The sequence below is a fragment of the Panthera leo genome (assembly GCF_018350215.1).
Source record: "Panthera leo isolate Ple1 chromosome Y unlocalized genomic scaffold, P.leo_Ple1_pat1.1 chrY_random_Un_scaffold_79, whole genome shotgun sequence".
NCBI lineage: Eukaryota > Metazoa > Chordata > Mammalia > Carnivora > Felidae > Panthera > Panthera leo.
The window spans coordinates 136,877-149,296 of record NW_024962233.1 but is presented as its reverse complement, the minus strand read 5'-3'; the positions used below and the strand labels follow the sequence as shown (position 1 = coordinate 149,296).

The window sequence follows — 12,420 nt, the reverse complement described above, 5'->3', positions numbered from 1 at the left end:
AGATACTTAACTGTTATCACCACAAAAAGTTAATGGTAATGATGAAAAGTGGTAATTGAGGTATTAGCTAATTCTACCGTAGTAATCATTTTGCAGTATACAGACGTTACCAAATCATCACACTGTACATCTTAAACTTGCACAATGTGATGACTCTATTATACCAAAAAACTTGGTAAAGAATTCATAATCTACAAAAGGAAATAGAGCATTAATGCTTTAAACACACCTTTTAAGTGCTATATTACAAACATGCTTTTAAGTGCTATAATACAAAGAGATGGGAGAAAGCAAATGAGAAGCAAAAGAAAACTAGGGTGGAATAAAAGCCAGAGTGGAATAGCCTAGAAAGCATGAAAGAAATGATAACCTTTGAACTACATCTTAAAAGAGTAAGAATTTTCCAGGAAATATTTTTCAGAATGATTTTTACATATTGCATGGAATAATCAACATGCATGGCATATTATTTCACACACACTTAATTTTGTGGCAAGTTCACCATCATTATAAATGGTGTAATCAACTGTGTAGGATTTAAAATATGCTTGTACAATTAACATCAGCAACAACTGTAGCCATAAATACACTGTTTTTAGAAAATGTCTACTTTTTTTGCTTCTAACTTAAAACATTTATGGCACCTCTTTTGCTGATTCCTCTTTTAACACTACAGAGGACATCTGGAAATGTTGTGGGAAGGGGTTATTATGCTGTTGAGAGAATTTTGCCATGTTAACACTTTTGGGGAGGTTAAAAGAAATTGGTATTTGTATGGATTACAGCCCTCATTTTTAACCAAGACCCACAATTACTTTTTTAAACAAAGAAAACTAGAAAGATGGGATGTGGGAGCCATCAATGACTTAGGACACATCTTATTGTCCGAATGAGTGAGAATAACAACTCCAAATACAAAGAACTAAATCAGCCAATATGCTTGGCAATTCATTAAAACCAATTAGATAAATACTTTCATGTCATGATTCATGTGGGGACCTCCTTTTATATTTTAAAAATATAAACTCTTCAGTATCACTATTTTATTGAACTGTTTAGTCTATTCTAGTTTTTATTCTTTACATATGAAACTGAGAGAAATGTTTTCCATTAGTGAAGATTTAAACTCACTGCAGTTTTGTTTTTATACCTTAAATAAACTTTTAAATCTAATAATAGTATCAACATATCATAGTACCTTATGCTTTATTCTGCCAAATAGAAAAGCAAACACAATTTACATATTTTCATTTTCAAAATATAGACATATTTTGTGTTGAAGTATTTACAGGTTTATCTATCTTATTTAGTATAGCTTTGTTATAGCTCTACTACACATTCCTCCATATATTCAAAACTCAGATGATAAATTACTAATTTCACACACTATTTAGTAAGACTAAATCTGACATACATTTCGTGCCTCTTGTTTAAGCTCCTATTAATGTTAAACTCAATTACATCTAAAGTATAATTATCTGTTTGGAAAAAAACACCTAATTGTAAGCGAATAAATAAATTAAAATTAAAACGTTAAAGAACTGAAAATTTTGGTCTACCATAAAAGTACTTCCAGAAGCTTTTAAATAAAGTATGGGCTAACTACAGTTTGAAGTTTTTCATTTACAGAACCATTTAACACATTCCATGATAATTCTCTGAACTAAAAATATAATTTCTATACTCTACCATTTGTCTGCTATGATTTTGCCAGCATTTATCCATTTTCTTTAGAAAAGGGCCATTATCCACAGAATCCATGAGGTAATGTTAAGAAAAACTTTATATTCTAACATTAACACACATTCTGCAAACGGAAGATATGACTTCTAAAAGACAGTATTTAAAACTGCTTAATGATAACCTCAGGTCCAAGGATGTCTGTCTTAAACAGAACACAAAGAGAACAAAAATAACATTAATCCCATATACCAAGTAAATTATTCCACTTGATAGATACTGACATGGAAAATTTGACAAAAGACAGGAAACAACTCAAAGAGGAAAAAAAAGGATACTCTCTGAATTGATGAATTTGTGCTTTGAGGTGGTGTTCACAAAGCTGCTTCAACTGTTTATACAAGTTTGCAGATAAATTGTAGGAGCAAAGGTTTTCAACACTCTGAAAAAATGAAATTTTTGTGCTTAAGTTGAAAAAATGCAAAATAAAGTTACTTTGTCTACAACTGTTGATTATATACGGACCACTGATTGTGAACTTATTTTATATGAATTAATAAGTGAATAGGAATGTCATGAATATATTCATGACTATTAAATGATGAAAAGCTATTTCAAAATTTGCAGTATCTGAACCCTAAGAAAATGAATTTAAAGTCTTCCATCTCAATCAGTATGTACAAACCCATTCTTTATGAGTAATTCTAAGCACCAAGACATTCATAGTAATCAGCTTTCTTTAATTTAAAAATAATTCTCTGAAATTAGCTGTTCAAACCATACGTTAAACCACGTCTTAATTTTCAGAATTTTTAAAAGATTACAATCTTTCTTTAAAATTTTAAAATTAGAAAATACATTTTAAAAATGTGTACAATACAATGAAACACAATCTTATTAAGTGTGACTTTCAATTCCTATAACAAACAATAAAACAAACCATTTGTTTATATTAAAATACACCCTACTGACCACTGCAGTGAAGTCACCAATAGTGCAAAGCTCTCACTCCTCATTAAACAAAGAATTCATCTGGCAAGAATGTTCAGAATCAACATTATAAGAGTTCTAGAGTCTAACCAAAACTTTATGACCAAAGGCACATTTAATAAAGAAAAAGTATGCTACATTTCAGTAATAGAGCCTTTTGGAGGCTTAATTGTCAGAGCTACATAAGCATGCCTAGGTTCTTTTTAAACTAAGAAAAAACATGTACAGGACCAGGCTAAATTACATTTAACTAAAATAACTTGAACAATGGAACATCATAAAAGCCATATAAGAAAACCTCACAGCCAGTACCATCCTCAGTGGGGAAAAACATAGCTTTCCCCCTGAGATCAGGAACATGACAGGGATGTCCACTCTCACCACTGTTGTTTAACATTGTGCTGAAAGTGCTAGCATCAGCAATCAGACAACAAAATGAAATGAAAGGCATAAAAATTGTCAAAGAGTCAGTCAAACTCACTTTTCACAGATGGCATAATACTCTAACATGGAAAACCTGAAAGTCTCCACCAAAAAGTTGCTTGAACTGATACATTAATCCAGCAAAGTCACAGGACACAAAATCAATGTACAGAAATCAGTTGCATTTCTATACACCAATCGTGAAGCAAAAGAAAGAGAAATCAAGAAATCAATCCCATTTACAATTGCACCAAGAATCATAAAATAGCCAGGAATAAACCTAACCAAAGACGTAGTCTACTCAAAGATAGTCTATACAAAGATGTAGTCTACAAAGATGTGTATGCTGAAAACTATAGAAGACTTGTGAAGGAAAGTGAAGAAGACACAAAGAAATGGAAAAACATTTCACGCTTATGGACTGGAAGAATAAATATTGTCAAAATGTCAATACTACCCTAGTCAATCTACATGTTTAATGTAACCTCATCCAAAATTGCACTGGCATTCTTCTCAAAGCTAGGACAAGCCAATCCCAACATGTGTATGGAACCACAAAAGACCCCAAACAGCCAGAGTAATGTTGAAAAAGAAAACCAAAGCAGGAGGCATCACAATCCTAGACTTCAGCATTTACTACATCAAGACAGTATGGTACTGGCACAAAAACACACACACAGACCACTGGAATAGAACAGAGAACCTAGAATTGGACCCAGAAATGTATAGCCAACTAATTTCTGACAAAACAGGAAAGGGTATCCCCTGGAAAAAAGACAGTCTCTTTAGCAAATGGCGGTGGAAGAACTGGCCAGCAACATGCAGAAGAATGAAACTGGACCACTTTCTTACACCATACATTAAAAAAAACAACAACAACAACTCAGAATGGATGAAAAACCTAACTGTGAGACAGGAAACCATCAAAATCCTAGAGGAGAAAACAGGCAACAACCTCGTTGACCTCAGATGCTCAACAGGTCTCCAAAGCCAAGGGAGGAACAACAAGCCAAGAGGAGCAACACTCTCCAGTTGCATCCACGTTGCTACAAAAGGCCATATTCCATTCTTTCTCATTGCCATGTAGTATTGCATTGTGTATATAAACCAAAATTTCTTTATCCAGTCATCAATTGATGGACATTTAGGCTCTTTCCATAATTTGGCTATTGTTGAAAGTGCTGCTATAAACATTGGGGTACAAGTGCCCCTATGTCTCAGCACTCCTGTATCTCTTGGCAAGGGAATTAAAAGCAAAACTGAACTATCAAGACCTCATGAAGATAAAAAGTTTCTGCACTGCAAAGGAAACAACAAAACTAAAAGGCAACCAACAGAAAGGGAAAAGATATTTGCAAACGACATACTGGATAAAGCGTTAGTAACCAAAACCTATAAAGAACTTAGCAAACTCAACATGTGAAAAACAAGTAATCTGGAGAATTGGGTAGAATGAATGAATAGACGCTTTTCCAAAGAAGACATCCAGGTGGCCAACAGACACATGAAAAGATGCTCAACATCGCTCATCATCAGCTAGATACAAATCAAAACCACAGTGAGATACCACCTCATACCAGTCACAGAGGCTAAAATCAGCAACTCAGGAAACTACAGATGCTGGCGAGGATGTGGAGAAACAAGAACCCTCTTGCACTGTTGGTGGGAATGCAAACTGGTGCAGCTGCTCTGGAAAACAACGTGGTGGTTTCTCAAAGAATTAAAAATACAACTACACTATGACCCACCAATAGCACGATTAGGAGTTTATTCAAAGGATACAGGAGTGCTGATTCACAGGGGCACATGTACCCCAATGTTTGTAGCACCAATTTCAACAATAGCCAAACTATGGAAAGGGCCTAAACGTCCATCAACTGATAAATGGATAATATAATATAATACAAATTATATATAAAAGATTATATTATATAGTAATATAATAATATGTAATATAATAATAAAATTAGTATTATTAATATATTAATAACATATATACTATACATAACACGCGCACGCGCGCACACACACACACACACACACGTATATTTGTTGGCAATGAGAAAGAATGAAATCCTTCCATTTGCAGCAATGTGGATGGGGCTGGAGGGTACTATGCAAAGTGCAGCAAGTCAAACTGGAGGGTATTATGCCAAGTGAAGCAAGTCAATAAGAGAAAGAGACATATATGTTTTCACTCATGTGTGGATCTTGAGAAACTAAACAGAAGACCATGGGGTAAGGGTAGGGGAAAAAATAGTTACACACTCTCTTAAATACAGAGAACAAACCTAGGGTTTATTGGGGCACTAGGGGAGAGGGGAAAATGGGTTATTGGGCACTGAGGAGGGCACTTTTTGGGATGAACACTGGGTGCTGTACGTAAGCAATGAATCACAGGAACCTACCCCCAAAACCAAGAGCACACTGCATCCACTGTGGGTTAGCCAACTTAATCATAAATTATATTTAAAATTTAAAAATTAATAAAATAAAATAAAATACCCTGAACAATAAGAATATATGCATAAAAGTACAAAATTATACACAACATAATTGTAACTAAGTAAATCAATCAAACATAAATACACAAAGTGTACTGCATGATTGTAATCTTGGTAGATCCCATGATTACGATGCATGATGATAAAAATTATCCAAGGAATTATAATTCAATTATTACTATAAACCCTGATTCCATTATGATTAGTGAACACCTGTATCCAAAAGTAACACACACCTGATAGAGTTCCTCCAAGCTGTACTTAACAGAGATACTATTCTGGATAGCCTGTACAGCTTCTTTTAACTTTTGCCATGTTTCTTCAGTGTAGTTTTCCAGTGGCAGGGGTTTATCTAATAAATAAATGAAAGTTTATAGCATAACTGTTTGGGAGACAATGTCAAAATACTAGAACATGTAACATATCCTCACACATTTATAATATAATGAATTTATTTTAAACAAAGCTTGTTGAGGCCATTCAGTGGGTTAAGAATAGTCACTTCAGCAAATGGTACTACGACAAGATACCCACATATGAAAGAACGAAGTCAGTGTCATAATCAAAACACAATTCAAAATGGATCAAAGACATAAATGTAAATACGAAAGCAAAATCTATAAAACTTTTAGTAAGAAACAAAGGGATAAATCTTCGTGACCTTGGACCTTGCAGTAAATTCACACATGACACCAAAACATAAGTGACAGAAGATAATGTATTGGGGTTCATTAAGTTAAAATGTGAAATTTTTGTGGATCAAAGGTAAGGAATAAAGAAAGCAAAACACAACCATCAGGATACAATAAAATATTTTCTAATAACTGGTAAACATGAAGCATCCAGAATAAAAAAAAAAAAACTGTTGCAATTCATCCACAAAAAAGAATATCAACCAATTAATAACTAGGCAGCAGATTTGAACAGATACTTTCAAGAACATATACAAACGGCCAAGTAACCCATGAAAGGCTGCCCAACATAGTAATAGATTAATACAAGTCAAAATCATGACATACGACTTTATACTTAATAGGAAGGATATAACAAGTTTTTTAGAGGATGTGGAAAAACTAGAACGCTTATACTTCTCTGGTAGGAACATAAAATTGTATGGAGAATGTGGAAAATTTAGCAGTTCTTCCATTAACCATAAAATTACCATATGACCCCACAATTCCCTTCCTAGTGTATATCCAAAAGAATTAAAAACAGGTATTCATACAAAATAGTGTATATAAATGTTCATGGCACTATGTACATCCATATGATAGGATTTTATTTAAGCCATAAAAATGAAGCATTCACACATACTACAACCTGAATGAACTTCAAAAACACTATGCTAACTGAACTCAGCCAGGCACAAAAAAGATTATAGAATGAAACATCCAGAAGAGGCAAATCTATAAAGACAGAAATCAGAGAGCTGACTGCCTCGTAGAGAGAGGACAGAAATGAAAGGAAAAGGAATGGGGCAGAGAAATCATAATGCTTGTGAACACAGGTTTTCATTTTCTACCTATTAAAATATTTCACAATTAAACTGAGGCAGTAGTTACATAATACCGTCAAGTGCTAAGTGTACAACTGTATACTTTAAAAGTTAACGTCCAATTTATTCTTTGTGAATTTCTCCTCAGTAAAAATATCAGCACAAAATTTGTAAAAGAAAGTCTCAACAAAAAACAAGAAACTTTTATGTTTAAATTACTAAACAAAAATAATCTTGCAAATAAATGATAAGGTTATACTTAAGAAGCTGGCAAAGATAAAGTGAATCTAAAATAAGAAGAAAAATAATACAAAATTAAGCACAAATTAACTGAGGTAGAAAACAATCAAAACCAAGATGTGGGCCCTTCGGAAGGGAAACTATATAGGCTAATATATAATATATATAAAATTACATTATATATAATATATATTATATATTAGTTATTAATATCCATTAATAATTATATATAACTAAATTTACACTATATTTAATATAATATAATTAATATGATTATATTAATCATTATATATAATATATATTAACATATATATTAGGGTTTATATATAAAATACACAGTTATGGTATATATAATATATATTATATAATTATAATTACATATATATATATGTGTATATATATATAATATTAAGTTTATTTTTCTTTGTACCACATTCACTCTCTCACTCTCAAAAAAATTTACTATTATCCAAGATGGTAACCATTCCTTCTTCTATGCAGCATTTAATACAAACTTTACCCTGAAATAAATGAGTTATTTTAAAAATCTGAAAAGCATTATTAATTATGTCACGGAAAAAGGAATATGAGTGTTGCTTCAAATCTAGTTTATATAAAAAAGTTAGCAAAAACACCTGAAAGTCAGATATCGGATGATGATGATCTACAGAACTATTTCAATATTCCATCCCACTAAAACAGAATATTTTCTAAGTTTATTTGTAGTATTTTAACATATGAGACAGAACCGCAAATGTTGTATATCCTTTACGTAGGAGTATAAATTTGTAGAGGCAACTGGGTGGGTCACTTGGTTACGCTTCCAACTCTTGATTTTGGCCCAGGTCATGATTTCATGCTTCATGAATTCGAGTCCTGTGTCAGGTTCTGTGCTGATAGTGGGAAGTCTGCTTGGGATTCTCCCTCTCCCTCTCTTTCTGCCCCTTCCCTGCTTGTGCTCTCTGTCTTAAAACAAATAAACTTAAAAAACAGTCAAAATTATTTAAATAACTTTAAGAGATACTTGATATAGCTCTGCCCTGAGTATGAGAACCCAGATCAAATTAGTAATATTGACTAAAACAATGAAAAACATATGCACAGACCAAAGCATTTCAGTTCCTTAAATTCACCCTAATGCTGAAATATACCAAAAAAGATTGGAAAAAGTAAATTTTTCAATCTATGCAACAATGCATGAGTATAACATGAATTCAAATAATTCATGCTATTTGAAATCTTACTTGGCCACTAAAGTAAGATTGCTTTTTGAAACTTCAACAATCTAGAGTCAAACTTCTGCATAATAAATCTAGCATGCACTCGGTTCTGGATAAGGCGAAAAGGTAAAAAGCAAAACACCAAGGGGCAAAATGTTACGAACATTTACTTTTGAAAAGTTCTAGAAAATTTGAGGTCTTATTCATAAATTTTGGATTGTTTGATATTTACTTACAAAACTATTTTTTGAGCAGAAAATAACTGAATTCAAAAGTTTTTAAATAATATTAATTAAAATTTTAAAAAGTTAATTTTTTTCTTGACAACTAAAGATGGCAACGGGGTTGGAATATGCCCTTTAAAACCTGTAAACTAAAAAATGAGAATCTTGACAAGATATCAAAAACACTGGTTTATAAAATGACAAAATACCATGTAAGGATTCTGTTTTATGAATTCGATATGAAAATATTATATGAAAAATTACGCTAATTCTATAAAAATTGTATGAAAAACCAATGATTATCATGAGTTTTAATTTTTATATTAATATCTCTTCAAAATTTAAAATCTACTCCTAATAAAGGATCTTATTATGGTTTCACTGTTTATGTCCAAATGCACAATTTTTTACCACCTGTTCTGTAACTTATTAAAAATTTAAATTGTTGCCTTTGGACTCCCCATGTAAGAACTTTTCTCAGTAATATTATAGATCCACTCACTAAAAAGATGGAAGAGAATGTATTCTACAACGGTGTGGCAACCTAGAGTATTTCAAACAGTAAGGGAGGGCATAAATGTACTTTAGAGAGAAACAAAGTACTGAAGAGTGGAGTAATTTTCCAAAGGTCTCGAGTCACTCCATGGTTAAACTGGGGCCAGGATTCAGGTCTTCAGAGTGTAAAATCAATGTTCCTAATCTTGTAAAAATTAACTACCTCGAAAAATATTAACTGTATCTCTCTGAATTTAAAGTAAAAAAGCAGCAACAGGGTATGAAAAGCTAAAACTGAAATCTTAAAAAAATTATCATTAAGTTACCTTTAAAGTTTTTGATTACCAACTTCTTGACAGAGCCAGTGCCAAGCATGTTACTGGCAAAACTAGACAGAGTTGTTGGGGCTTTAGTGAAGTCATTGTTGTGATGGTCTGCAGCCACAGAGAAAACTATCAACTTTCCGTTTTTAAGTTGTTCTTGTTTCTGAGAGGCAGCAGCAGCTGCAGATGATGATGAGTCTTCCTGAGGCATTTTCACATTAAGTCCTATGAAATCCAAGAAAATTCAAGTTTATAATTTTATCTAGTAGAAGACTTAAGAAGTTTTGGTGACAGGAAAAAGAAGCAAAAGGAGACAAACACGAAGAGCATTTAGTAATATTCCTGACCCTTGTTCCTATATTTTACTCATTTTTTTTCTTAACACTACATGGAAGCAGATGCAGGGAGACCATCAGCAGGTAGTCATAATCTCTTGAGAAACAGTCAAAACACTAATGACCAGATGAGGAGATGAAATATTGTGAAAATGAAGAGAATGAAAAAATGAATAATCGTCAAAAGAAAAAGAGGAAAGTAACCAAGCACAAAGGGAAAAAGTGAGACTGCTGAAGTAAGAAGTGAGTTTCAGTACAGCATAGTGGCAAATGACAAAATGGTTGTAAAAGTGTTTTTGGAATATGCAAGGGCAAACATGGGAAGGAAACACAAGAGATTAGAAAACAAGAGAAAACTGGGAAACAGAGGGGAAAAAATGAAAAAGAGGGAGACAGAAAGAGAACACAATGTAAATACAAACTGCAAAAGAAAAAAAAAAAAAAAACGTACAAGGCACCTATATCAGAATATTTCACAACCTCCTGCAACACAGAGCTTACCTGAGGGGGGAAAAGAAACACAAACACAAACACAAACCACAGAAACAGCTAAGAGGCAGAAATCAATGAGACAAGAAGTGAAGTACAGAAAGCCAGAAAAGCCAGAATATAATACATTTGTTTACTCTGTACCACTTTACATCACGGTTAGCTATACAGACGTTTGTAATATACAGCAAATAAGAGACAAAGCTCTGCACTCTCATGGAACATTCACTATAAAGGTCCAGAAAATCCAGCAAGTAGGATACCCAAGGTGCTAAATGATAAAATAAATAAAAACACACACATGGGTGGAAAGAGTTAAGTTTAATGAAGGATTAAAGGTAAGAACAAAGTCAAAAAGAGGTATGTAAGAAAATGAAGGGGAAAGCCTGTAAAAGAAAATAAAAAGCAAGGCAAATTACGCTACATAATGAGTTAGGCACAAATAAACAGGGACTTTAAAAAATCATGGATATTTTGGATATCCCTCCGAAATCACGGAAAAACATGAGAGAAGTTTAGGGAGACAGAGAGAGACGCAATGGTAGAAATAGGCAACATACATTCACACAGAATTCCGGTTACAAAATCGACGCTAGAAGCCTCCTGACTGCTAGAACTAAAACAGCAACACGGCACCCTTACGATCAAGGCATAAGAAACCAGTAATAATTTACACATTTTCTGGTTGTTTGGTGCAAAGTACTTGCCTCTCTGAAACCGGAGAAAGTACTCAGAAACGACGCTTGACGTCCCCCCCAGCCTCGCCGTCTCGCGATGCGACACCTCAAGATGTCTCCGCCGGAAATGACGGAGTCCAAAATTCTGATTATGACGTTCGCTTGCATAGCACAACTACCGTCTGCGCTGCCAGGCAAAAGAGAAAAGGAGCTAGAGCCATGTCCGGAGAAAGATATTGTAGAGAAATACAAGATCAATTAACCCTGCGTGGAAAAAAAACATTTTTCTTAGCAGATTGCAGTAGATCGCTTAGCCCTCAAATGTATGCAGTTATTTAAGTAATCTGAATGTGGAGCATAAATGTATCAATCTTGTATATCCTTTCCTTGGGAGGCCAACTCGTCAAGCCGTTCCATCCACGGCCTTTAAAGCAATGTATGAAAGCTGTCAGAAGCTGTCAATGACGATGTAGGGAAAAATAACCGTTAACCAGCTTTATTAAAGCTATAAAGTTCCTACGGAAGGAATTATTTTTTTCTGATTAGTTTTTTGTTTGTTTGTTTGTTTGTTTTTTTGTTTTTTTTATGCTGTAAGTCCTGGTACTTTTATTTAAATTAACCTCTATGTAGAATGCATAAAGTGAACATTATTAATTTTGGTGTAGATGCATAGATGAAAATGAATTTCTCCTCTTAATTCTATTTTGCTGTAAGGCTTAGCTCATATTCTGAGTTATTCCATTCCCCCTTGCACATCTGTGAATGGCTTTTGGTAACTGGTACTTTCACCTTTTATATTGCTACATCGTGTTGCTAAATCCTCTAAATTAATGAAAGTTAATACATTTAAACAAACCTTAACTAGACATATGCCCACTACCGACATTTACTTATCAAACATATTTCAATTACTATGAGGTACACCAGACTAATATTATACATTATATTAACTAACTGGAATCTAAATAAATTTGTAAAAAAAAATATTTTTGACTACCTTTTTTCACCTAACTCATTTGTGTGTGTGTGTGTGTGTGTGTGTGTGTGTGTGTGTGTGTGTGTGTTTTACTAACCTTAACAATTCTATCAATTATTTAAATGCCTTCAGGCCCACTCTCCTTCGTAGCTACAGAGGACTTAGTATAATAAACAATAACACAGTGCCAAGTACTACATTAAGTGCTTCCTTGAAGTTAGTTCGTTTAATGTTGTTGCCAATCCTATGAGGTGTAGAAACACTAATTATTTCAGTTCTTCACTAGAACTTGAGAGAAGTGCAAGAAAGATAAATAGGTTACTTTTGTTTATAGTCTGATGGAAGAAAA

General features: G+C 33.3%; 1 protein-coding gene across 2 annotated transcripts in view; it reads right to left on the bottom strand.

The window, feature by feature from the left end:
- LOC122212836 (cullin-4B-like) overlaps positions 1–11,227 on the bottom strand; it is a 140,352-nt gene extending 129,125 nt beyond the window's left edge. Inside the window, exons 1-5 of one of the 2 annotated variants that reach the window (XM_042926810.1) lie at positions 11,126–11,227; positions 9,598–9,819; positions 5,834–5,949; positions 2,019–2,122; positions 1,690–1,759 (exon numbers count right to left, since the gene is read on the bottom strand). In XM_042926810.1, coding sequence (XP_042782744.1) covers positions 1,690–1,759; positions 2,019–2,122; positions 5,834–5,949; positions 9,598–9,805 — 498 coding nt within the window. In that variant the 5' untranslated portion in view covers positions 9,806–9,819; positions 11,126–11,227. Of the gene's footprint in view, positions 1–1,689; positions 1,760–2,018; positions 2,123–5,833; positions 5,950–9,597; positions 9,820–11,125 lie in introns of those variants that run through there. The other variant, XM_042926811.1, reaches the window with a different exon arrangement.
- Positions 11,228–12,420: the final 1,193 nt, after the last annotated feature.